Source organism: Sus scrofa, chromosome 17, assembly GCF_054392235.1.
Source record: "Sus scrofa isolate SSC_HxYL_T2T_F1_AM1 chromosome 17, Sscrofa_HxYL_maternal_Yorkshire_Landrace_v2.0, whole genome shotgun sequence".
NCBI lineage: Eukaryota > Metazoa > Chordata > Mammalia > Artiodactyla > Suidae > Sus > Sus scrofa.
The window spans coordinates 33,773,530-33,796,986 of NC_139399.1; the positions used below are offsets into that span (position 1 = coordinate 33,773,530).

At 45.0% G+C, this 23,457-nt stretch overlaps 2 protein-coding genes across 3 annotated transcripts in view; both read left to right on the plus strand.

Moving 5' to 3' along the window:
* The first annotated feature begins 12,387 nt into the window (after nt 1-12,387).
* KAT14 (lysine acetyltransferase 14) overlaps nt 12,388-23,457 on the plus strand; it is a 40,711-nt gene continuing 29,641 nt past the window's right edge. The window contains 3 exon segments of one of the 2 annotated variants that reach the window (NM_001445176.1): nt 12,388-12,586; nt 16,383-17,099; nt 19,242-19,360. In NM_001445176.1, coding sequence (NP_001432105.1) covers nt 16,841-17,099; nt 19,242-19,360 — 378 coding nt within the window. In that variant the 5' untranslated portion in view covers nt 12,388-12,586; nt 16,383-16,840. 2 annotated transcript variants of the gene reach the window in all.
* On the plus strand, nt 12,491-16,532 carry PET117 (PET117 cytochrome c oxidase chaperone). Its single transcript, NM_001445175.1, has 2 exons — nt 12,491-12,586; nt 16,383-16,532. The coding sequence occupies exons 1-2, from the start codon at nt 12,491-12,493 to the stop codon at nt 16,530-16,532; spliced, it is 246 nt and encodes an 81-aa protein (NP_001432104.1).

The window sequence follows — 23,457 nt, forward strand, 5'->3', positions numbered from 1 at the left end:
TGAAGGGAAACTTGCCAGGGACTGCAGAAGCATAGATCCAAATTCATACTAGAATGATCCTGGCACAGGGCTGCCTCCAACCGTCTTCCCGGGGGACACACCGTTCTTTCCTTTTGTCCCCACAGTGGTTTGATTTATGCTGTCTTTGCCTTCTGCCTTCATGTTCCTTACAAAAAGTTCCCGAAGAAAAATGGAAGTCCATTCCCTGTAAGAAAAACACTAAACTTTGAAAAAAAAAAAAAAAGGAAAGAAAAATACTAAATTTTGACTCATTTATTTGAGGAAGTTATTTAGGCTGCACCTATGGCATACGGAAGTTCCCAGGCTAGGGGTCAAATCGGAGCTATAGCTGCTGGCCCACACCACAGCAATATCAGATCCGAGCCGAGCCTGCAACCTATACCACCGCTCAAGGCAGTGCTGGATCCTTAACCCACTGAGTGAGGCCAGGGATCGAACCCGCATCCTCATGGATCCTAGCTGTGTTCATTAACCACTGAGCGAGGAAGGGAACTCCTACACACATTAGGTTTGAATGACATTCTGATATGATTTTTAACACCTTTTTCCAAGTTCCGAAATACTATCAGCCTATCCTTAAAAATGCAAAAAAAAAAAAGGACAATTACATATGTTTTTAATTATTTAATTAATTTTTTGGCTTCCTCTGCATCTTGTGGACATTCCCTGGCCAGGGATCAAACCCAAGCCACAGCAGTGACAATGCCAGATCCTTAACCCACTGAGCCAAAGTCCAGTGGTCATGAGATTGGTCACTATTGGAAAAGTATAGGTGTTGCATACATTTTCCTAATATTAATTCATTTATTCCACAAAGACCTGTTCATCATCTTTTTCAATTTAGCTCACCTTTATGGACCATGTGTGAAGGAAGCACTGCAGTAGATAAAGCACTATCAGAGATAAACAAGACACAGCTTTCACCTCCATGAGTTTGAAATATAACAGGAATGAAGAGATCTACTTGTGTGGCAGGTTAAATGATAATCGTACTAAAATTATTTAAACTAGGACTTCCTGTTGTGGCTCAGTGGTAATGAACCCAGCTAGTATCCATGAGGATACAGGTTCTATCCATGGCCCCACTGTGTGGGTTACGGATCTGGCATTGATGCTGTGAGCTCTGGTGTAGGTCACAGATGTGACTCAGATCCCACGTTGCTGTGGCTGTGGCGTAGTCTGGCAGCTACAGCTCCAATTTGACCCCCAGCCTGGGAACTTCCATGTGCCTTGGGTGCAGCCCTAAAAAAAAAAAAAAAAAAAAATAGAGTTATTTAAACTATATATATGGGTGTTCCCTGGTGGTTCAGCAGAAATGAATATGACTAGTATCCATGAGGTTGCAGGTTCGATCCCTGGCCTTGCTCAGTGGGTTGAGGATCCGGCATTGCTGTGAGCTGTAGTGTAGGTCACAGACACGGCTCAGATCTAGTATTGCCATGGCTGTGGCATAGGCCAGTGGCTATAGCTCTGATTTGACCCCTAGTCTGGGAACCTCCATAAGCCAAGGATGCGGCCCTAAAAAGACAAAAAAAAAAAAAAAAAAAAAAAAAGAAAGAAAAAAAAAAACACCCCTGTATATGGCTATATAAGAATTTTTTTTTGATTCCTACAAAGACATCAAGAACAGGAGAAATCATTCCCTGGCCCCAGAACCTCTGCATGCTGAGGGCGAGGCCTGTATCTATATGAGATGGTGAATATTCACTAAACTGATACTCACTGGAGTTTCTGTGTGGTTCAGTGGGTTAAGGATCCAAGTCATCCTGGCGCAGGAACTTCTGCATGCTGTAGGTGTGTCCAAAAAAAAAAAAAAATCACTTCATGATGTATGTAAGTCAAATAATTAGGCTTATACTTTAGCTTATCTTGTGCTCTATGTAAATTATATCTCAATAAAACTGGAAGGAAAAAATGAGGAAAAAAAAAAGATCAGCTAGTTTGGTCATTTCAGTCGGCTCTGGGGCAAAGGGGCTTTTCCTAGTTTCCTCATACGTGGCCTGGGTATGAGAGCCTGATTAATGGCTGATTGGGGTGTGGGCTCTGGATTAGTGGTTTGCATGTGAGAGGCATACTTACTTGCAGGTGGTCCTTGTAGGAATTGGCTAGCCTGGGATGGGGAAGCATCTCTAGGTTCAGCAAGAGGCTCCAAGTGTTAGAGTACCAGGAAATAGAGAAAATAATAGACATGATTACTGTGATACTGCTTTAAAAAAATGAAAAATTAACATAAGAGTATATGCGCTCCCTCCTAGGATATCTATCTGCCTGACTTACAGCTCTGCCTTCTCTCTCTCTCTTTTTTTTTTTTTTTTTTTTTTTTTTGCTTTCTAGGGCTGCACCCACGATATATGGAGGTTCCCAGATCAGAGCTAGAGCTGTCAGCCTACACCACAGCCATAGCAATGCAGGATCTGAGTCATGTCTGTGACCCATATGCCATAGCTCACAGCCCAGATCCTCAACCCACTGAGCGAGGCCAGGGATTGAACCCAAAACCTCATGGTTCCTAGTTGGATTCGTTTCTGCTGCGCCACGACGGGAACTCCAGCTCTACTTTCTTCAACATCCAAGATGGTCCCCAGTAGCCAATTCTCCAGTTGACATGATGACCTCTGGCCGTGGCTGCTTGGTCCAAAGTAGGCCCAAGATGGACCACTGAGATTCTCTCTTCTGCAAACCTGGTATTTGAAACAGAGACACAGGCAAAAAAAGTCAGGAGCTGAGTTCCTTCAAGAGCAGTAAGAATTATTCTCCATGCTTGATTGTCCAATATGGTAGCTGCTAGACATGTGGGGCTACAGAACACTTGATTTATGTCAGGTGTGAACTGAGATGCACTGCAAGTGTCAATTACGCAGCAGATTTTGAAGCAGTACAAAAACAAAATGTAAAACATCTCTAACACATTTTTATATCGATTACACATTGAAAGAATATTTTGGGAGTTCCCCTGTGGTGCAACAGGATTGGTAGCATCTCTGGAGCACTGGGACCCAGGTTTGATCCCTGGCCCGGTACAGTGGGTTAGGGATCTGGTGTTGCTGCAGCTGTAGCCTAGGTAGAAACTGTGGCTTGGATCTGATCCCTGCCTGGGGAACTCCATATGCCACAGGGCGGCCGAAAAACAACAACAACAACAACAACAAAAACCCCACAAATGGGAGCTACAGACCTGCCCCACACAACCTTCTAGTTCATTGCCTTGTACATCCACCCTGGCCTGCACATTTGTGCCCACCATCTATTCCACTTTGAACCTGTGCCTCTCTGTTTATACCCCCTGCTAGAGTAGATGATTAATATTCCCAGAGACAAAAGTGACTTGGAAACCCAACTCTCCCACAATAGCTTCGAAGACCTGGCTCTGATTCAAGCCCACATCAGAGACGCCAAGTTACACACTCAGTGGTGAAGGCATTTTTTCAAATCCCGCCCTTGTTTGAGTGAATGGGGAATAAGCATTGGGTGACCACATTGTTCAAACACAGGGAGATGACTGTACTCCCTTCCGCTTAGTTTCCAGTTCTTGGTTCCTCTCCAAGCTGCTGATTTCCACCTGTACCTCTTTTTGTTTGTTTGTTTTTGTTTTTGTTTTTAGAGGGCTGCACCCAGCAGCATATGGAGGTAAACAGGTTAGGGGTCGAATCAGAGCTGTAGCCACTGACTTATGCCACAGCCACAGTAACACCAGATCTGAGCCTCGTCTTCCACCTACGCCACAGCTCATGGCAATGCTGGATCCTTAACCCACTGAGCGAGGCCAGGGATCGAACCTGTGTCCTCATGGATACCAGTTAGATTTGTTTCCACTGGACCACAATGGGAATTCCCAACCGTACTTTTTTTTTTTTTTTTTTTTTAATATTTCCTCTTACTTTGAAGAGCCTGCAGAGGAGAGCAGGTGGTAGTATTCTAGAGAGTTTGGGGTTTTATCCTAGAGGAATGGGCAGCCACCAAGAGGTTTTTAAGACGGTCAGATTCATATTTTTGTCTTAGAAAGTTCAATCTGGAGTTCCTGCCGTGGCTCAGTGGTTAACGAATCCTACTTGGAACCACGAGGTTGTGGGTTCAATCCCTGGCCTCGCTGAGTGGGTTAAGGATCCGGCATTGCCGTGAGCTGTGGTGTAAGTTGCAGACGCGGCTCTGATCCCGAGTTGCTGTGGCTCTGGTGTAGGCCGGTGGCTACAGCTCCGATTAGACCCCTAGCCTGGGAACCTCCATATGCTGCAGGTGCGGCCCTAGCAAAGGCAAAACACACACACACACACACACACACACACACACACACACACCCAAAAAGAAAGTTCAACCTGATGGCAGTGGTTATGCCTCCCAATGATTTTACTTAGGAAGATGTATCACGCAAGCAATCAATTTCAAAGGGACTTTAAGGTTTGAGAATAACTTCAGTGGGGTAGGCTGAAGCTCCTGGGCTTCCAGGGCACCTGAGCTTGGCCAGATTTGCTCCCAAGACTTCTTGTTTTCCTGTTACCACCAGCCTCTTCTCCAGCTCTAATCAGAGCTGACATTAAAAGGACAGGAATTGTGGAGTTCCTGTCGTGGAACAGTGGTAACGAATCCAACTAGGAACCATGAGGTTGCGGGTTTGATCCCTGGCCTTGCTCAATGGGTTAAGGCTACGTGAGTTGTGGTGTGCTGGAGCTGTGGTGTAGGTCACAGCCTTGGCTCAGATCCTGCGTTGCTGTGGTTGTGGTGTAGGCCAGTGGCTACAGCTCTGATTTGACCCCTAGCCTGGGAACTTCCATATGCCACAGGTGAGGCCCTAAAAAGCAAAAAAAAAAAAAAAAAAAAAAAGGACAGTAATTGTGAATGGAGCAGTGTCCCCTGCAGGAGAGCACTGTCACTCTGGGCACATCTGGGTCAGTCCACAGCTGAGAGGAGTAGGAGCTGATGTGATTGCAGGACACAAGACACTAGAATAAAGGCCGATACACAAGGTTCTGAAGTTGCCTACAAAGCAAATTGTGTTAAACTAGCCATGCTTCCTAATCTTCGTCCCATTGGTAAACATTTTACTGTGTTGTTTTTCATTATTAATGTATAATTGATTTACAACAATTTTTTTATTTTTATTTATTTTTTTTTAGGGCCACGCATGTGGCATATGGAAGTTCTCAGACTAGGGTCTAATCAGAGCTGCAGCTGCCAGCCTACACCACAGCCACAGCAATGTGAGGATCTGAGCCTCTTTTGCGACCTACACCGCAGATTACAGCAAGGCCAGATCCTTAACCCACTGAGTGAGGCCAGGGATCGAACCCACATGCTCATGGATGCTAGTCAGTTTCTTAACCCGCTGAGCCACAACAGGAACTCCCACATCTAGCTTTTTTACATCAAGTTTTATGTTTAAAATGTCTGCACACAATTCCCAATTGAGACATTTTAAATGATAATCTCTTCAATCCTTTTTTTAAAGTATAGTTAATTTACAGTGTTGTGTTAGTTTAAAAAATACAGCAAAAAGATTCAGTTATATATATTCTTTTTCAGATTATTTTTCTACTATAGGTTATGACAAAATGCTGAGTAGAGTTCCCTGTGCTATACAGTGGGTCCTTGTTCTTTACCCACTTTATATAGATTAGTGTGCATATGTTAATCCCAAACTTCTAATTTATCTCCACCCCCACCACGCCATCCCCTTTGGTAACCATAAATTTGCTTTCTATGTCTGTGAGTCTATTTCTGTTTTGTAAATAAGCTCATTTATAGCATCTTTTCCATTCCACATGTAAGCGATTTCATATATTTGTCTTTGTCTAACTTACCTCACTTCATATGATCTCAATTCTTTTTTTTTCCTTTTTTGTCTTTTTAGGGCCGCACTTGTGGCATGTGGAAGGTCCTGGGCTACGGGTTGAATCATAGCTGCAGCTGCCCACTGGATCCTTAACCCACTGAGCAATGCCAGGGATCAGACCCGCCAACTCATGGATACTATTCGGATTCATTAAATGAGCCACAATGGGAACTCCCAGATCTCTTCAATTCTTGATGTTCATCGCAGAGAATAAACTTTCTTGGTGTAAGAAGTGGTGATAAAATTTGAAGCCATTTTTTTCAATTCATAATTTTATGTACTATTTTGCATAACCATAAGTCAGACATATAGATATGAGTACAAAATCCATGTACCACTTGATTAAGCTTCACAAATACCCAGTACCAACACCAGGATCAAGAAAAAGAAGCTCGAGAGGTCCCGTCACGGTGCAGTGGTTAACGAATCTGACTAGGAACCATGAGGTTGGGGGTTCGGTCCCTGGCTTTGCTCAGTGCGTTGACGATCCAGCGTTGCTGTGAGCTGTGGTGTAGGTTGCAGACGCGGCTCGGATCCTGAGTTGCTGTGGCTCTGGCGTAGGCCAGTGGCTACAGCTCCGATTAGACCCCTAGCCTGGGAAACTCCATATGGCGTGGGAGCGGCCCAAGAAATAGCAAAAAGACAAAAACAAAAACAAAAACAAAAAACTCCATTTACACCCCATTCTCCCAGTAAATATTCTTCCACTGCTCCCTCCCCTAGCAAGGTAATCCCCTGCCAACTTCTGCAAGGGGGGTTTATACAGATGTCTTTGGAGGTTCACATGCATGCAGTTCTGAGGGGCCTCTATCTGGGGCTGAAGTTGCTGGGTCATGGGTGCATGTGCGTTCAGCTCCAGCCGATACAGCTGAAGTGGTTCCAAGGGCCAGTCCCACCAGGAGTACAGGGTGTTCCAGCTGTTCTGCGTCTTTGCCAATGTGTGGTATAGTCAGTTAAAGGCATTATTATTATTTTTTAAGCAATGATTCATAAATTTACAGCAGTCAAAATTGCATGGAAAGGATTTAACAGCTCTTTCTTTCCCTTAACAGTAACGTTGACATTTTTCTCTGACGATGTGACTGGAGTTTGAATCCAAAAGAACTGAGCCACACTACGTATTCTGGAACCACAAAATGCTAATCCAGTTTGGGCAAGTGCCATGAAAGCACTCACAATGCCGCCAGCTTGGGTGTCCCTGAAAAGCGCTCTGAACAGCAAATGAACAGACTTCTCCTGAGGGTGTAAAGATGAAGATTCCCCTTCCCCAGGGCTGAGGGGTTCCCTGTCTTATATCTCAGTGGGACCAGTGAAGGCTCATGACATGCCTCCTTGCCACCTCAGTGGCAAGGCTCAGTGCTTTTCACACTACTAACTTGTGGTCTCAACCAGCAAGCTCAGGAGGTGGCAGACACATGATTGTTCCCATTATACAGATGGGGAAACCGAGGCCCCAGAAGGTCAGGGACTGTCCTCTGTAAAGCCAAAAGCCCTTTGTGGCTGTAGAGCTTCGATCACAGAGGCCACCTTCTGCGAAGGATATCCCACTGGAGAGCTCCTGGGAAGGGAGGGGTCGGAGATGGGAAATCGGAACCCCAAAGGGTCATGTGAAGGAGGCGGGGATGTCAGAAGTCCAGTGAACATCCCCAGAGGTCAATGCCATGACCTCAGAACCCAGGAGGAATTCCTGCTGATTTGTTCTCTCCCGTTTTCTCCTCTCCCACCTGAGCATCTTGTCCTAGTTCCCCTATTTCCTCTCCTCCTGTTCTTTAAGCAGCTGGAATAGAGAATTGGAAAATTCTACATATATACATTCTCCTTGTCTATTGTCTGAAGATACACATTCACTGGGTTAAACTTTATTTATTTATTTTTGTCTTTTTAGGGTCGTACCCACAGCATGTGGAAGTTCCCAGTCTAGGTGTCAAATCAGAGCTGCAGCTGCCGGCCTACGCCACAGCCACAGCAACACGGAATCCATCTGAGCTTCGTCTGTGACTTACATGACAGCTCACAGCAATGCCGGATCCCTGACCCACTGAGTGAAGCCAGGGATCAAACCCATTCCTCACGAATACTAGTTGGATTCATTTCCACTGCATCACAGTGGGAACTCCCACATACTTTACCATTTTTGTCTGTGGTGAGAACACTTAAGGTCTACTCTCAGCAAATTTCAAGTATATAATAATAAACTATAGTCACCAGGATGCATAATAGACACCCAGGATGTATTCATCTTAGAATTGAAATGGTCAACAGGCACATGAAAAGGTGCTAAACATCACTAATCATCGTGCAAATCAAAACCACAAGGAGATATCACAGACACCTGTTAGAGTGGCTGTCATCAAAAAGATAAGAGATAACGAGTGTTAATGAGGATGTGGAGAAAAGCACTCCTGGTAAGAATGCTGAGCACTGCTGGTAAGAATGTTAACTGGTGCAGGAGTTCCCATTGTGGCTCAGTGGTTAACGAATCCAACTAGGAACCATGAGGTTTCGGGTTTGATCTCTGGCCTTGTTCAGTGGGTTAAGGATCCGGCGTTGTGGTGAGCTGTGGTGTAGGTCACAGATGCGGCTCGGATCCCAAGTTGCTGTGGCTCTGGCCTAGGCTGGCGGCTACAGCTCCAATTAGACCCCTAGCCTGGGAATCTCCATATGCCTCGGAAGCCACCCTAGTAAAGGCAAAAAGACCAAAAAAAAAAAAAAAAAATGTTAACTGGTGCAGCAACTAAGGAAAACAGTATGAAGGTTCCTTGAAAAATTAAAAATGAACTATCATATGATCCAGCATTCCCACTTCTGGGTATTTATCCAAATGAAATGAAATCAGGATATCAAAGAGATATCTGTACTCTCCCATTCACTGAGGCATTATTCAAAATAGTTAAGATATGGAAACAACCTGAGTGTCCACTGATGGATGGATAAATAAATTGTGGTATTTGTATACAGTGAAGTATTATTTAGCCATACAAAGAAGGAAATCTTGGAGTTCCCACTGTGGCACAATGGGATCAGCAGCATCTTGGGATCACTAGGACGAAGGTTCAATCCCTGGCCCAGCACAGTGGCTTGAGGATCCAGTGATGCTGCAGCTGCAGCCTATGTGGCAACTGTGGCTCAGAGGGAAAAAAAAGGAAGGAGTTCTTGCTATTTGCAACAACATGGATGAACCCAAAGGACACCTTATTATGCTCAAAGAAGTAAGCTAGACACAGAAAGACAAATATTGTATGATCTTGCTTAGATGTGTAATTTCAAATTGTTAGAGAAACAGAGTGGAATGGGCATTGCTAGGGGTTGGGGGGTGGGACGTGGGGAGATGCTGGTCATAGGATGAAGAGCTTTAAATTGTGCATGGTGGGAGTTCCATGGTGGCCTAGCAGGTTAAGGCTCAAGAGTTGTCACTACTGTGGCTCTGGTTACTGCTGTAGCTCTGGTTTAATCCCCAGCCCAGGAACTTCTGCACACTGTGGGTGCATCCACAAAAAAAATACATGTGTTCGGTGCCTGAATGTGCTGATGTTTGCACATTTTGGAGTACTTTTTTTTTTTTTTTTTTTTTTTTTTAATTTTCCCACTGTACAGCAAGGGGGTCAGGTTATCCTTACTGGAGTACTTTTTTTTAACCACCTTGTAGCAGAAACTCTGCCTGTGATATTTCAGGAGCACCTGGCACCCGGAGTCTCCAGTGGTTAAGCAGGACTTTTCCATTTAGTCAGCATTAGTGATGATTTACTACTGAGAGGAAGAGCGTGAGGAATTTAAGACAAGCCAGCACCTGGAAGGAGACTTACCGGAAGGTTTTGACCAAGGTCTTGAATCTGTGCATTGGGTGATACTGCCTCTGGAGCAGTAGGCCCACACCCGCACTTAACTTTGGGGAACAGTTAATTGCTGTTTTAGTCAGCTCAGGCTGCTGTAACAAAAGTACCATAGACTGGGTGGCTTAAACAATAGAAAATTTATTTCTTACAGTTTTGGAGGCCGGGAAACCTGAGGTCAGGGTACCTGCTTGGTCAGGTTCTAGTAAAGGCCCTCTTCCTGGTTTGCAGTGCTATCTCCTTGCTGTGTCCTTACATGGTAGAGAGAGAAAGCTCTAGTCTCTTTTTCTCCATGTAAGGATGCTAATCCTGTTATGGAGACCTCATCCCTATGACTTCATCTAAACCAAACTGCCTTCTAAAGGCCCCACCCCCTAATGCCATCTCATTGGGGATTATTACTTCAACATAAGAATATGAGCGAGCTGAGTTCCCTGGTGGCACAGTGGGTTAAGGATCTGGCATTGTGACTTCTGTGGTTTGGATTGCAGCTATGGTACAGGTTTGATCCTGGCCTGGTAACTTCCAGACACTGTGGCATAGCCAAAAAATAAAAAAGAATACACGGGAAACAGAAAAACACAGAACATAAGAATTGCTACTGTTTGATAATACTCAGCTGTCTCCCTATCTTTTTTATTGTGATTATTTGATATAACAGTCTGTCTTCCCTCCAGGCACTGAAATGCTTTTGGAATGGGAGCTACCCAGTCACTTCTCCTGAGACATTCACTCAAAGTCTGTTGAACAGGAGTTTCCTTTGTGGCTCGGTGGTTAACGAATCTGATTAGGATCCATGAGGATGGGGTTTGATCCCTAGCCTCGCTCACTGGGTTGGTGACTTGGCTTTGCTGTGAGCTGTGGTGTAGGTTGCAGACGTGGCTCAGATCCTGTGTTGCTACGCCACAGCTCGCAGAAACACCAAATCACCGACCCGCAGAGCGAGGACAGGGATCGAACCCACATCCTCATGGATCCTAGTTGGGTTCATTAACCATTAAGCCATGACGGGAACTCCTAGAAATTTTTTAATGAAAAAAAAAAATTGGTCTCAATGTTTGAAAATGTGCACTCTCTCTAAAATCAGTAATTTATGTGGCAATAATCACAGAAAACACCCTGCTTAGGTTTATAAATATTTAAACAGATAATCCATTTCTGAATTTGACACTAATAGTACATTAAGGATTTACAGGAAACAATACATTTGAAGAAGACAAGTTGAAAAATTAGACGTGATAGAATAAAAGGCCATCTGACTCTGACATACATTCTAAAGACATGTAGTTTATTGCAGGCTCACTGACTTAAACAGAAAAAATATCTAGAGTCTACTACAAGTAAAAAGCAGTCTAAAATAATTTTTTTCTTTAGAGAAATATTCAAATATGCCCTGAATTCAATTGCTTCTAACTCTGAGGTCTGTTAGTGCAGGGACTCCTCCTCTCTTTTCCAACTCAATAGTTCTTGTTCCTCTGATGAGAAAAATGCTGAAGACAAAATGACATTTGAAAAGGATATTTATAGTTTAAAAATTATTTTATCTTATTATATTTAAGAGCAACATTCATCCCATGCTATTTACGCTGGCCTAACAGATGCTGCAAGAGCTCTAAGCGCTGTAGAGATGAATGTGGGAAAAGCCCTGGGGTGAGGCTAACCGAGACCTAGTCCAAGTCGACATTGTCCACAGTCCTTTGCACAGGTTTGTTCTTCATGAATTCTAGTATAAAAGAAAGACGCAATGATGATATCTCTTCTTTGGAAAGCCAAATACCTGTCTGCACCTCGCATAGAATCTTATGCGGTTCTCAAGGCACAAATTTAATCATTTATGTTTCTAGTAATGTGGGCACCAATCCCCAATCCTGCCTACTGATGTTGGCAACTAGGTGCAGAAATGAGCTCACAAGGATTGTGGGCAACATGATGACCTGCGCTTTTCTTATCAGCAGGCAAGGAGGTGCCGCTGCGCAGCGAACATGCTCTCTAGCCAGAAGGCTTTTCCTTTCCTTTATCTTTTTAGGACTGCACCTATGGCATATGAAGTTCCCAGGTCAGAAGTCGAATTAGGGCTACAGATGCTGGCCTATGCCTCAGCCACAGCAACACCAGATCCCAGCTGTCTCTGCGACCTACACCACAGCTCCTGGCAACTATGTATCCTTAACCCACTAGGAAGGCCTGGAATGAACCCTCATCCTCATGGATACCAGCTGGGTTCCTTACCGCTGAGCCACAACGGGAACTTCCAGAAGGCTTTTCAATTTAAAGAAAAACCAGACCCCGACCTTGTTCTGGGGACACCTCCCCCGCCAAAGGGGCAATGAGAGCTGCGTTTGGTGAAGGTGGCATTGAGCAAAGCAGCCCCGCGCTTGGAAGGGACACGCGTGGTAGACGCGACACGGAAGTACCCGGTGGGTAATCCAGCCTCCAGCCCCTCACTCCGCTGGGGGCGGTGGATGAAATGAGGTGGCTCAGGCCTGGAGCCCCCGTCCTGTAAGGCGCTGGGGCCAGCTTTGGGCCGGGGCCCTGTAGAGTTTGACTTTGGAATATTCCCACTCGGCCGCCCGCAGAGAATAGAGGAGAAGCCCTCGGTTCCCTGTGCCCACCCAGGAGCCAGGTTCTCGGCAGAACAGAGGCTCCAGTCGGCGCTCGATTGCTCGTGTCTGGTAGCGAACCGCGACTCTCAATGCAGTAGGGCTCTGTGCTCGTGGGGTCAGGCCTGGCGCGCACCGGTTGTGACGCGCACTTGGCGGCGACCTTGGGACCCCGAGGGCCGGGACAGGAGGTCTCAGCGGCTGGCGCGGGGATGTCGAGGAGCTCGAAAGTGGTGCTGGGCCTCTCGGTGGTGCTGACGGCGGCCACCGTGGCGGGCGTGCATCTGAAGCAGCGGCAGGACCAGCAGGTCGGTATCACGTGACCGTCTCTTCCGGGCTCGCGCGGCAGCGGCTGCGGCCTCGGGGCTGGGGTCTGTCTCCGCGTGGCTTCCCGCTTCCTCTTCGCTTTTCCTCCCCTGCCCCATCCCTTCTCCCGTGACCGCGTGTCCCCGAGCGCCGGGAGACCCCTTCCTGGTTGGCGCCTGCGGAGCGGTCATCGGCCCTGTTCTCGGGTTGGGGCCAGCTGACCCCTCGAGCATTCTAGGAAGTCGGGTGGGGGAAGGGGTTCCCCTGGCCTGCATTCGGCGGGGTACCGCCCCCCCCCTCCCGCGAAGGCTGCGCTCTCCTTAAGTGTTAGTGACACTTTACCCACGATAAAGAAGGCGCCCCGCACCGCCTTCCTGCCTTTGGCCGAGGGAATTTGGTGAGATAGTTGTGTGTGTGTGTTTTTCCTTTTTAAGAAACAGTTTGCTATGGAAACTAGGTTTTGGGAACGAAAGACATAACAGCCTCCAAATTTTCTTTTTTTGGTACTTTTATCTCTGGAAACATCCGTGACTTAACTGCTCAGTGGACTGACCGCCCATACTGTGTCTCTCGGTTCATATTTTCATCCTTTTTCAAGTTGGCAAACGTTTAATGACTCAGCTCTGTGCGCCACGCTCCACACTGGGCACTTTGGGAGACAAGGATAAGGAAGCATAGCTGCTTCTGAGACCGTAAATTATGGGAAATGGTCCTGAAGGTTGGATGTGGGAAGAGGCGGGCAGGTGGGTGTGGTATTAGGGTTGATCCTGGTTTGCAGAGGTAGAAGGAATGACTTGATGAACCAAGAGTAACCAGGCTTGTCTTGCATTGGACTGTGCGGTGTGCTTGGTGAACAGGGATGCATCGAATGAGGCCTTTGTCCTCGGTGTTCACACTCGGAGAAGTGGAAGCTTGTGAAGATAAAAGAATTGGGCAGGAGAGGGGGTGGGTACATTTAAGGATGATAGGGCATGAAAGAAATTGGAGATTTGGGATTAAAGGAGGAGTTCTAAGGGTTTTTGGAACAAAGACAAGACACTTCCTCCTCTAAGAAGGAAGAGATGGTGACCCGGAGGAAATTTGAGATGGGTTTGAGGATGGTATGTCAGATGTAGTTCTGAGGTCCATGAACAGGGGTTTTCTGAGTATGGAGTAGGGCTGATTTTAAAAACTTGGTTCTGACCTTAGCTACAGGTGTGATTGTCCCTGGGAAGTTTTTACCATGTGATGGCCTGGGGCCCTGCTCCAGATCTTTTAAATCAAAATCTCTTGGGGATGGGAATCCTACTTAAGTATGTTGTAAAAGTGATCCAGAGGGAGCTTCCCTTGTGGCTCAAAGGGTTAAGAACCGGACTAGTATCTGTGAGGATGTGGGTTCGATCCCTGGCCTTGCTCAGTGGGTTAAGGATCTGGTGTTGCAACAGGCTACAGTGTAGGTCACAGGTGGTTGGATCTGGTGTTGGAGTTGCCGTGGCTGTGGCATAGGTCAGTGGCTGCAGCTCCAATTCAGCCCCTAGTCTGGGAACTTCACATTGCTGCAGGTGTCTGTAATAAGTAAAAAAAAAAAAAAGTGGCCCAGAGATTCTAACATGCAGCCAGGATTGAGAACTACAGTTAGAGCATGAAGGAACAGCAAGATTTAGATATTTGGAAGTTAGAGGTGAAGATTGACTAGAATAACCTGTGTGTTTTACATCCTGTCACTCACTGTGGGCTTACCTTCTAGCAGCGGGAAAGAGGTGAACAAATGATTTGTTGGAAGGTTCAAGGAAACAAGAAATAAAACTGTCATTCCTTTTTGTTTCCTGTTTATCACATACTAGGCACTGTATTAGCACTTTGTATGCATCGTCTTTAATCCTCACAGGAAGTCAGCAAAACCAGCAGAACTGCGTGAGGAGCCAGAGTTGTAGGTTTTAGAGCTGCAGTAGTAAAGAGATTTTGGTCAGAAAGTGTCATGGTTATTAAAGTAGTTAGTGGACATTGCAGGAAGGATGTGCAAGGCAGTTAGCATAGACCTTGAAACTTGGAGGAAAGTAGCAAATGGTGGATGGAGAATAAGATCCTAAGCCATGTGCTAAAGTCTCTGAGAAAGGAAGGGAGGACCTCAGAGCAGGTATGGATTCCATTGGGCTTGTGGGTTAGTTATGTGCTGATGCACAGAGGACAGGAAGAGCTGGTGAGGGAGGAGTGGAATTGGAGCCCCCGTTTCTGTCTGGAGATCTTGCCAAGGGCACAGGGTTCAGGAAAGTTGGTTTAGAAGTCCCAGGACTCCTAAATTTCCTGGTTCCCCTGTAATTGGGGCTCTAGGCCTGGAGGAGGGCCAGCAAACAGGTACCTAGTGAGTTTTTAAAGTAGACATAATAGTAATTTAAAAAAAAAAAACCCATACCTGTGCCCCAGGTCCTGTTCCCATTATTCTGCCTTACACGGCCACTGTGAAAGGTTATGAGTATTTTGGAGTTCCCAGATGGCTCAGCAGGTTAAGGATCCGGTATTGTCACTGTACTAGCTCCGGTCTGATCCCTGGCCTGGGAATTTCCACATGCTGTTGGTATAGCCAAAAAAAAAGTTGAGTATTTTGTGACTTATAACCTATAAAATGTTAGTTATTAGTAACGACTGAATTGATGCTTTTGGACGTCTCATCTTAGATGCCAGGTCCATGTTCCGGAATATTCTTCTTGTCTTTTTAGTGCTTATCAAAGCCACAACCATTGATGGGCCGTTATTTTTGCCTCTGCTGGTAGTGTTCTTTTTTTTCCCCCTCTCTCTCCATTGTGTAATTGATAGTAATTCTGTATAATTTTTACTTTTTCTCTTAACCTAATAGAAGAAGCTGAGTTCTTTCTTGTATCTTTACAGTTGTTTAAATTTTAATAATTATTTTTTTCTGTGATATTTATTGCTTAGCTTGCCAATAGGAAGGTAGTTCATAGTCACTCAGGTAACTCTCATCAAGTTTTTAGAGCATCACATATCAACTAAACTTGTAAAATTCAGGTGGGGCAGTTTTTTTAAAAAAAATATTTCTTATTTGGAGTTCCCGTCGTGGCGCAGTGGTTAACGAATCCTACTAGGAACCATGAGGTTTCGGGTTTGATCCCGGACCTTGCCCAGTGGGTTAAGGATCCGGCATTGCTGTGGCTCTGGCGTAGGCCGGCAGCTACAGCTCTGATTAGACCCCTAGCCTGGGAACCTCCATATGCCATGGGAAGCGGCCCTAGAAAAGGCAAAAAAGACAAAAAAAAAAAAAATTATTTCTCATTAAACTATATTTAATTTAGATTTTCATGCTAAACGGTGAGGAATTTCTTAAAACATGATAAGAAGTCTGTAATAATACCATAGCACTCTGCCAAATTAATTTGATGGTTTCTTTACTACATCATACTTACACAGAGGAGTTCCCGTTGTGGCTCACCAGAAACGAATCTGACTGGTATCCATGAGGACGCAGGTTTGATTGCTGGTGGGTTAAGGATCTGGTGTTGCAGTGAGCTGTGGTGTTGGTCGCAGATGCAGTGCAGATCTGGTATTGCTGTGGTTGTGGCTATAGTTCTGATTTGGCCCCTAGCCTGGGAACCTCCATATGCTGCAGGTGCAGCCCTAAAAAGCCAAAAAAAAAAAAAAAAAAAAGACACGTTACACTTATGCAGAAAATTAAAATAGTAATTGGGTACTTGGAATCTAAAAGTTTGAAGTGTATTTTGGTAACACTGTTTTTGGATTTGAATGGCACAGGGATGGGAACCACCTGTTCAGGGTTTTATTGAAATCTGTTTCTTACACTTTTAGAGGCTTCGTGACGGAGTGATCAGAGACATTGAGAGGCAAAGTCGGAAAAAAGAAAACATTCGTCTCCTGGGAGAACAGATTCTTCTGACTGAGCAACTTCAAGCAGAAAGAGAGAAGATGGTGTTGGCAAAAGGATCTCAAAACACATGACTTAAAATGCATGTGAAATATGGATGGAATAGACAGCATTAAGTGTGTGTGTGTGAATGATGGAGAACAGCTTATTGAAATCTTCAGCCTGTGTTTTTGGTCACTGTCCTTTTAAACTTGATTAGAAAATGGACAATGGATCATGTGTTCTAAGTAATTGCTTTAAGAGCCTTTTGTATCTGAGTAGAGGTGGGCAGATGATTTTCTGAGAGTTTCTGTTTGTATGGTCAGTGAGGAGCCCATTTAAGCTTGGTGTCCAGAGCTTAGGATTGTTCCTGGGAGCACTCTGAACCTTCAGGAAGAGGGGGATGGAGACTAACATCCACCTGGGCAGTTTGATCAGTCGGCATGATGATGAAGCCACAAGAACGTCCACATCAGAAGGGCTGGAGGAGGGGGAGGTGGAGGGGGAGACCCTCCTGATCGTGGAGTCGGAGGACCAGGCGTCTGTGGACTTGTCTCACGACCAGAGCGGGGATTCCCTCAACAGTGACGAAGGGGACATGTCGTGGATGGAGGAGCAGCTGTCCTACTTCTGCGACAAGTGCCAAAAGTGGATCCCAGCCAGTAAGGAGCCTCTCAATTCCTTTGCGTTGTCAGTTCCTGTGGGAAGGTTTGCTTTTCTAACCTGGGAAAGCAGTGTGAATGTAACATAGACCTAAATAAAAAGCTAACAGTTGGGAGTTCCCATCATGGCGCAGCGGAAACGAATCTGGCTAGGAACCATGAGGTTTCGGGTTCGATCCCTGGCTTCCCTCAGTGGCTTGAGGATCCAGCTTTGCTGTGAGGTGTGGTGTAGGTCGCAGGTTCGGCTCGGATCCTGTGTTGCTGTGGCTGTGGTGTAGGCTGGCAGCTACAGTTCCAATTAGACCCCTCGTGTGGGAACCTCCATGTGCTGCGGGGGCAGCCCTGAAGAGACCAAAAAAAAAAAAAAAAAAAAAAAGCTAACAGTTATATTTGTTATTAGTTTAGCTGATTACAAATTTATGTTAAATAGACACATTTGTCAGCCTCTGATCACGTTGTTAAGTTAATGTTCTTGATTGTAACCCAATAAAAATGAGAAAATGGGAAATCCTGTGTTAAATTCAGAGATAGCCACATTTTTCTATCAAGATCATGTAATTGTGGGGCCAAATTATAAGACCAGTGTAGAGCTGAAGTTCAGGCTCATAAAAATGACTCTGGTGATATTTAACTTACACGGCCAGTGACTTGCTATTGTATGCTGATGGAAGGTCGGAATTAGCAGATTGAGAGTCTTACGCCTTTTTCTAGGGTGGCTTTCTACTTGCTGGCCTTCTTGATCTGCTGACAGTAGATGCACACATGTGCTTTCCTAACAGCTCACTTTTTCAGCTGTGAGCTTCCAGCTCTCAAGGAGTGTGCTCTGCCGGGCATCAGAGCTCTTACCAAACAGGATTTTCAACTAGGCCGAGACTAGTAAAGACATATGTACTAGAGAAATACTTGTGCAATAGAATTTGTAACTAGGTCAGAGAAGTTTATGTATATGCATGTATGTCTGTATCATTGTGAAGCAGGCCATTTTCTGCTGTGTGGAAATGTTTTGGATTCAACTCTTCACATTTGTAATTACTGTTAATAAATTGATAGCATTTTCACCAAAAGCAAACCCAAAATTGACTACATTTTAGCTAGTTTCTGCTTTTGAGCTGTCTCTGCTTATAAATTCAGGGTTCTGCCTAAGAATGTTTCCCATTGTCTTTGCAGCATTTTCTGCCCTTCCTGATGAGGCCCCTGCTAACTTCTCCAGCCTCACTCTTTAGTGTCCACCTATCTGCACATGGAAACACAACTTTGCAGTTAGAGTGAGCCTTTAATTCCCCATGAGCAGTTGCAGTTCTTTCTTCCCCCCAGGACTTCGCACACACAAACGTCCTCTGTGGAATATGTCTCTACAGCTTATGTCCCCCCACCTTCCCCACCCCGGCCCAGTCTCACACACACAAGCATCTCTTTTCGCCTGCCAATTTTGGCCATCCTTCAGGTCCCTGTCGGCCCCACTTCTAGCTCTCCTGTCTTCCCGATGTAGGTGGGCACCTCTTATGTGTCCTCCTATTGCCTCCTGCATGCATCACAGCGACTGCGGGGGTTTCTGTTTCTTCTAGAGCACCGGATCACCTGGGGAACTTCAAAAACTGCACTGCTTCCAGGGCTTGATTTATTTTGTGTGCAGTAGGCCCTGGGCATATTTAAAACAAGACAACCCCCGGGTGGTTCTGATGTTCAGTGAGGGTGGAGCCCTGCTGAGCTGCTCTGATTCCCTGCTTGCTCCTTTGTAGCCCTCAGACTTTGTAAGCTCAGGATCTGGCATCATATCTGTGTTGTGTGTTATGTTACAGGCTCCCAGCCTAGACCCTGGCTCAGTGAGAGCTCAGATATTTTCTGGAAGAAAGTGTGAAGAGACCTATAGGAATCTGGAATGCTAACGGTTGGAATAGCCAGTGAGAACAATCTTACCTGCTTTTCCAGGCTCTTCTGAAAGTTGGGGAACCACAGAAATACCTGAGTGGACATGCACCTGCTGTTAGATGAATAAAAATCTCCCTTCCCGACCCTGACCCTGCAGAAAAGAAAGGGAAAAACACAGCCTGGAAACTTGAAAAATAGTTGATAAATTGATTCAAGCTTTGGGTTACTTCTGCTCTGGACAGACGTGTGATGTGCCTTTTGTTTTTCTCCTAGGTCAGCTGAGGGAACAGCTCAGTTACCTTAAGGGCGATAATTTTTTTAGGTTTACTTGTTCTGATTGCTCGGAAGATGGCAAGGAGCAGTATGAGAGGCTGAAGCTGACCTGGCAGCAAGTGAGTAAAAGCTCTTCCTTGGGTATTTGTGAGGTTGGTCCCCCAGGTAATTTATTGGAATAAATATCTAGAGAATGAGGAGTTTAGGGATGAGCTTTTGAGTTGTTTTGAGGGTCAGTTTATTTCACAATGAAAGTCATGTAGCAAATACGTGAAGAAGGGATTTCTTAGTAAAAAATACTTGCTGCTAACTTAATGAATTGGGTTTGAGATTCTTTTTTCTTTTTTTTCTTTTTAGGGCTGCACCTGTGGTAAATGGAGGTTCCCAGGCTAGGGGTCGCATTGGAGCTGTAGCTGCTGTCCTACACCATAGCCACAGCAATGCTGGATCTGAGCTGTGTGCGTGACCTACACCACAGCTCACGGCAGTGCTGGATCCTTAACCCACTGAGCGAGGCCAGGGATCAAACCTGTGCCTTCATGGACACTAGTCAGATTCGTTACCACTGAGCCGAAATGGGAATTCCCCAAACTGATTTTAATGGAAGAGGTTTCTGGCAGCTATATGTATGTATGTATGTATTTTGTCTTGTCTTTTCTAGGGCTGTACAGGCAGCATATGGAGGTTCCCAGGGTAGGGGTCTGATCGGAGCTGTAGCCGCCAGCCTACGCCATAGCCACAGCAACGCGGGATCCAAGCCAAGTCTGTGGCCTACACCACAGCTCACAGCAACACCAGATCCTTAACCCACTGAGCAAGGCCAGGGATCAAACCCGCAACCTCATGGTTCCTAGTTGCATTCGTTAACCACTGAGCCACGACGAGAACGCTTCTGGCAGCTATTTTTAGAAAAATAAAGCCATTCTAAAAAATGTAAAGATGGTGAATCCTTAAGCTCTGCACCTGAAACTAGCATAATATTGTAAAACAACTATACTTCAATTAAAAGAAAAAAGATGGCTACCCTAATCACAGCCAACTATAGCCTGAACAATATCTTTTAACTGAGCTCCAGGTTGTATTAGTTTTTTGGTTTTGTTTTTATATTAATATCTTTTTTTTTTTTTTTTTTTTTTTGCTTTTTAGAGCTGCACCTGTGGCATATGGACGTTCCCAGGTTAGGGGTCTAATCGGAGCTACAGCTGCCGCCCTACACCACAGCCACAGCAACGCCAGATCCAAGCTGTGTCCATGGCCTACACCACAGCTCACAGCAATACCGGATCCTTAACCTACTGAGTGAGGCTAGAGATCTAACTCACAACCTCATGGTTCCTAGTTGGATTCATTTCTGCAGTACCGCAATGGGAACTGCCTATATTAATATCTTTATAACGAGGCATGAATGTATATGCAGCCTTTAAGTTCTAAAAATGAACGAATTAGACATCACATACTGGGTTTTTATGTTTATTCATTCAATAAATATTGAGTGTCCATGATGAACCAGACACTGTTCTAGGCCTGGAGAATAGAATCTAGCGAAGACCAGTTGGTTCTCTTTGTGATGAATAAGAAAGTCAAGACCCCAGCCCCAGGCAGCCGACATTCTAGACATTAATTCTAGACAATAAGCAGACAAACAATTTAATTACCCCAGCACTTCTTGCTATGAAGGAAATAAACAGGGTAATGAGAACAAGATTTTAAATTATACCCTTTAAGTCATTTAAGATGTTCCTTGTAAAGTGTAGTGGTGTTGGCAACCTTAGGGTATTGTTTTAATTATCAGCGCTTTATTAGGACATCTGATGAAATCTGTCAGTGGAGCTTGTTGGAGCCTTTGTTGACGTACCTGAAAATATCAAAGTAGAAAATGAAGGGAAGTTTGTTTGAGGATACAGTCTCATGAATATTACCACTGGGATTTTTTTTTCAAAGTGTACATAAGATACTATGTCTAGGGAGTTCCTGTCATGGCTCAGCAGAAATGAATCCAACTAGGAATCATGAGGTTGCGGGTTTGATCCCTGGCCTCGCTCAGTCAGTGGGTTAAAGATCCGGTATTGCCGTGAGCTGTGGTGTAGGTCGCAGATGTGGTTCAGATCCACATGCCACGGTTGTGGCCCTGAAAAGACAAAAAAGACACTGTATCTAGGCAAGGTCAGATTACTATTAATAGGTGATTCTGACATGTGCGCACAAAGGCAGATATGCATTTGGCCTGCAAGTAGCTTCTCATAAAACTGTGAAATGGAAGAAGAACGAATTTACGTTCCTTTCAAGATAATGAGTTTTTGGGAGTTCCTGTTGTGGTGCATTGGAAATGAATCCAACTAGTATCCCTGAGGATGTGAGTTCAATCCCTGGCCTCACTCAGTGGGGTCAGGGATCCATCGTTGCTGTGCTGTGGTGTAGGTCACTAGGTCACAGATGCAGCTTGGATCCCCAGTTGCTGTGGTTGTAGTATAAGTCTCAGCTGCAGCTCCAATTCGACCTCTAACCTGGGAACTTCCATCTGCCACAAATGTGGCCCTAAAAAAGCAAAAAAAAGACTACGAGTTTTCCATGGAGGTTCTTTTAAATGAAATTCTTTCTTTCTTTCTTTCTTTCTTTCTTTCTTTCTTTCTTTCTTTCTTTCTTTCTTTCCTTCCTTCTTTCCTTCCTTCCTTCCTTCCTTCCTTCCTTCCTTCCTTCCTTCCTTCCCTTCCTGCCCTTCCTTCCCTTCCTTCCCTTCCTTCCCTTCCTTCCCTTCCTTCCCTTCCTTACTGGTGCCAGGGATCAGATTCAAGCCACCGTTGCCACCTCTGCTGCAGCTGGGGCGATGCTGGATCCTTAACCCTTTGTACCTGGCCAGGGATCTAACCTGCTTTCTGGCGCTACAGAGATGATGCCAATTCCGTTTGCCACATGGGGAACTCCAAACTTTTTTTTTTTTTTTTTGGCTGTGCCCATGGTATGTGAAAGACCCCAGGCTAGGGATCAAACCTGTGCCACAGCAGCAACCCAGGCTGCTGTAGTGACAATGCTGGATCCTTAAGCCACTGAGCCACCAGGAAACTCCTGCCATTTTAAATCTTAAACTCTGTTGATTTATCAAAGCAAGAAGTAGAAATCCTTGTTACAAAATATCAACAGTAAAGAGGTGGCTAAAAGTTCTACTCATTTTCTTTTTTTAAAAATTTTATTGGCATATAGTTGACTTACAAAGTTGTATTAGTTTTAGGTATATAGCAAAGTGAATCGGTTATACATACACGTATATAAATTCTTTTTTCTCATGTATGTTATTACAGACTATCAGGTGGATTTTCCAGTGCTGTACACTAGATCCTTATTAATTATTTTATGTATGGTAGTGTTTGCATTATTCCCATCCTAATTTATCCTCCCCTACCCCCTGCCCCCACAGTTTCCCTGGCGGAAACCATAGTTTGATTTCGAATCCACTCGATTTCTGTGTCCTCTCCTCTTCCTTGGAGACTTTAAACAGTAGTCTGGAAAGTAGGGGAAGTGATCAGGTGTTTGAGAGGGATAGGGCAGGTTTTTTTTCTTTCTTTTTAGGGCCGACCCGGAGGCATATGGAGGTTCCCAGGCTAGGGGTCAAATTGGAGATGTAGCCGCTGGCCTATGCCACAACTGCAGCAACATCAGATCTGAGCCACATCTTCAACCTACACCACAGCTTTTGGCAAGGCCAGATCCTTAACCCACTGAGCAAGGCCAGGGATCGAACCTTCGTCCTCATGGATGCTAGTTTCTCCTGAACCACAGCAGGAAATCCTGGGATAGGGCAGTTTTACATTCTTGTCCTGGGTGCTTCTTATCTTCCTGGGTGCTCTTTAGACATTTGGGAGGTTCCTTCTGGGCAGTGCCAGCCTGAGTGAGGCCTTGGGGTTGCTGGTCCCCAAGGCTGGCCTGTTACTGTGAGCTGGGACTAGTGGTGTGAGAACAGAAAACAAAGCTGGGATTCATTCATTTAAGATTATAAATGGGGGAAAACCATGTCCTTAATGCTTTGGATTTGTAGTTTGCTCAGTAAATATGACAATAGGAAAAGTTATTTTCAGTAAATATGTGAATCTTAATTTTTTAAAAGTCGTGAAGTGTTTCAAATATTTCAAAAAAGTACCAGAAATGGGACAACACACTTATGCCTGTACCACTGAGGTTAACAGTGAGTACATGTTTCCAAGGAGCCTGAGAGTGGGCAGAA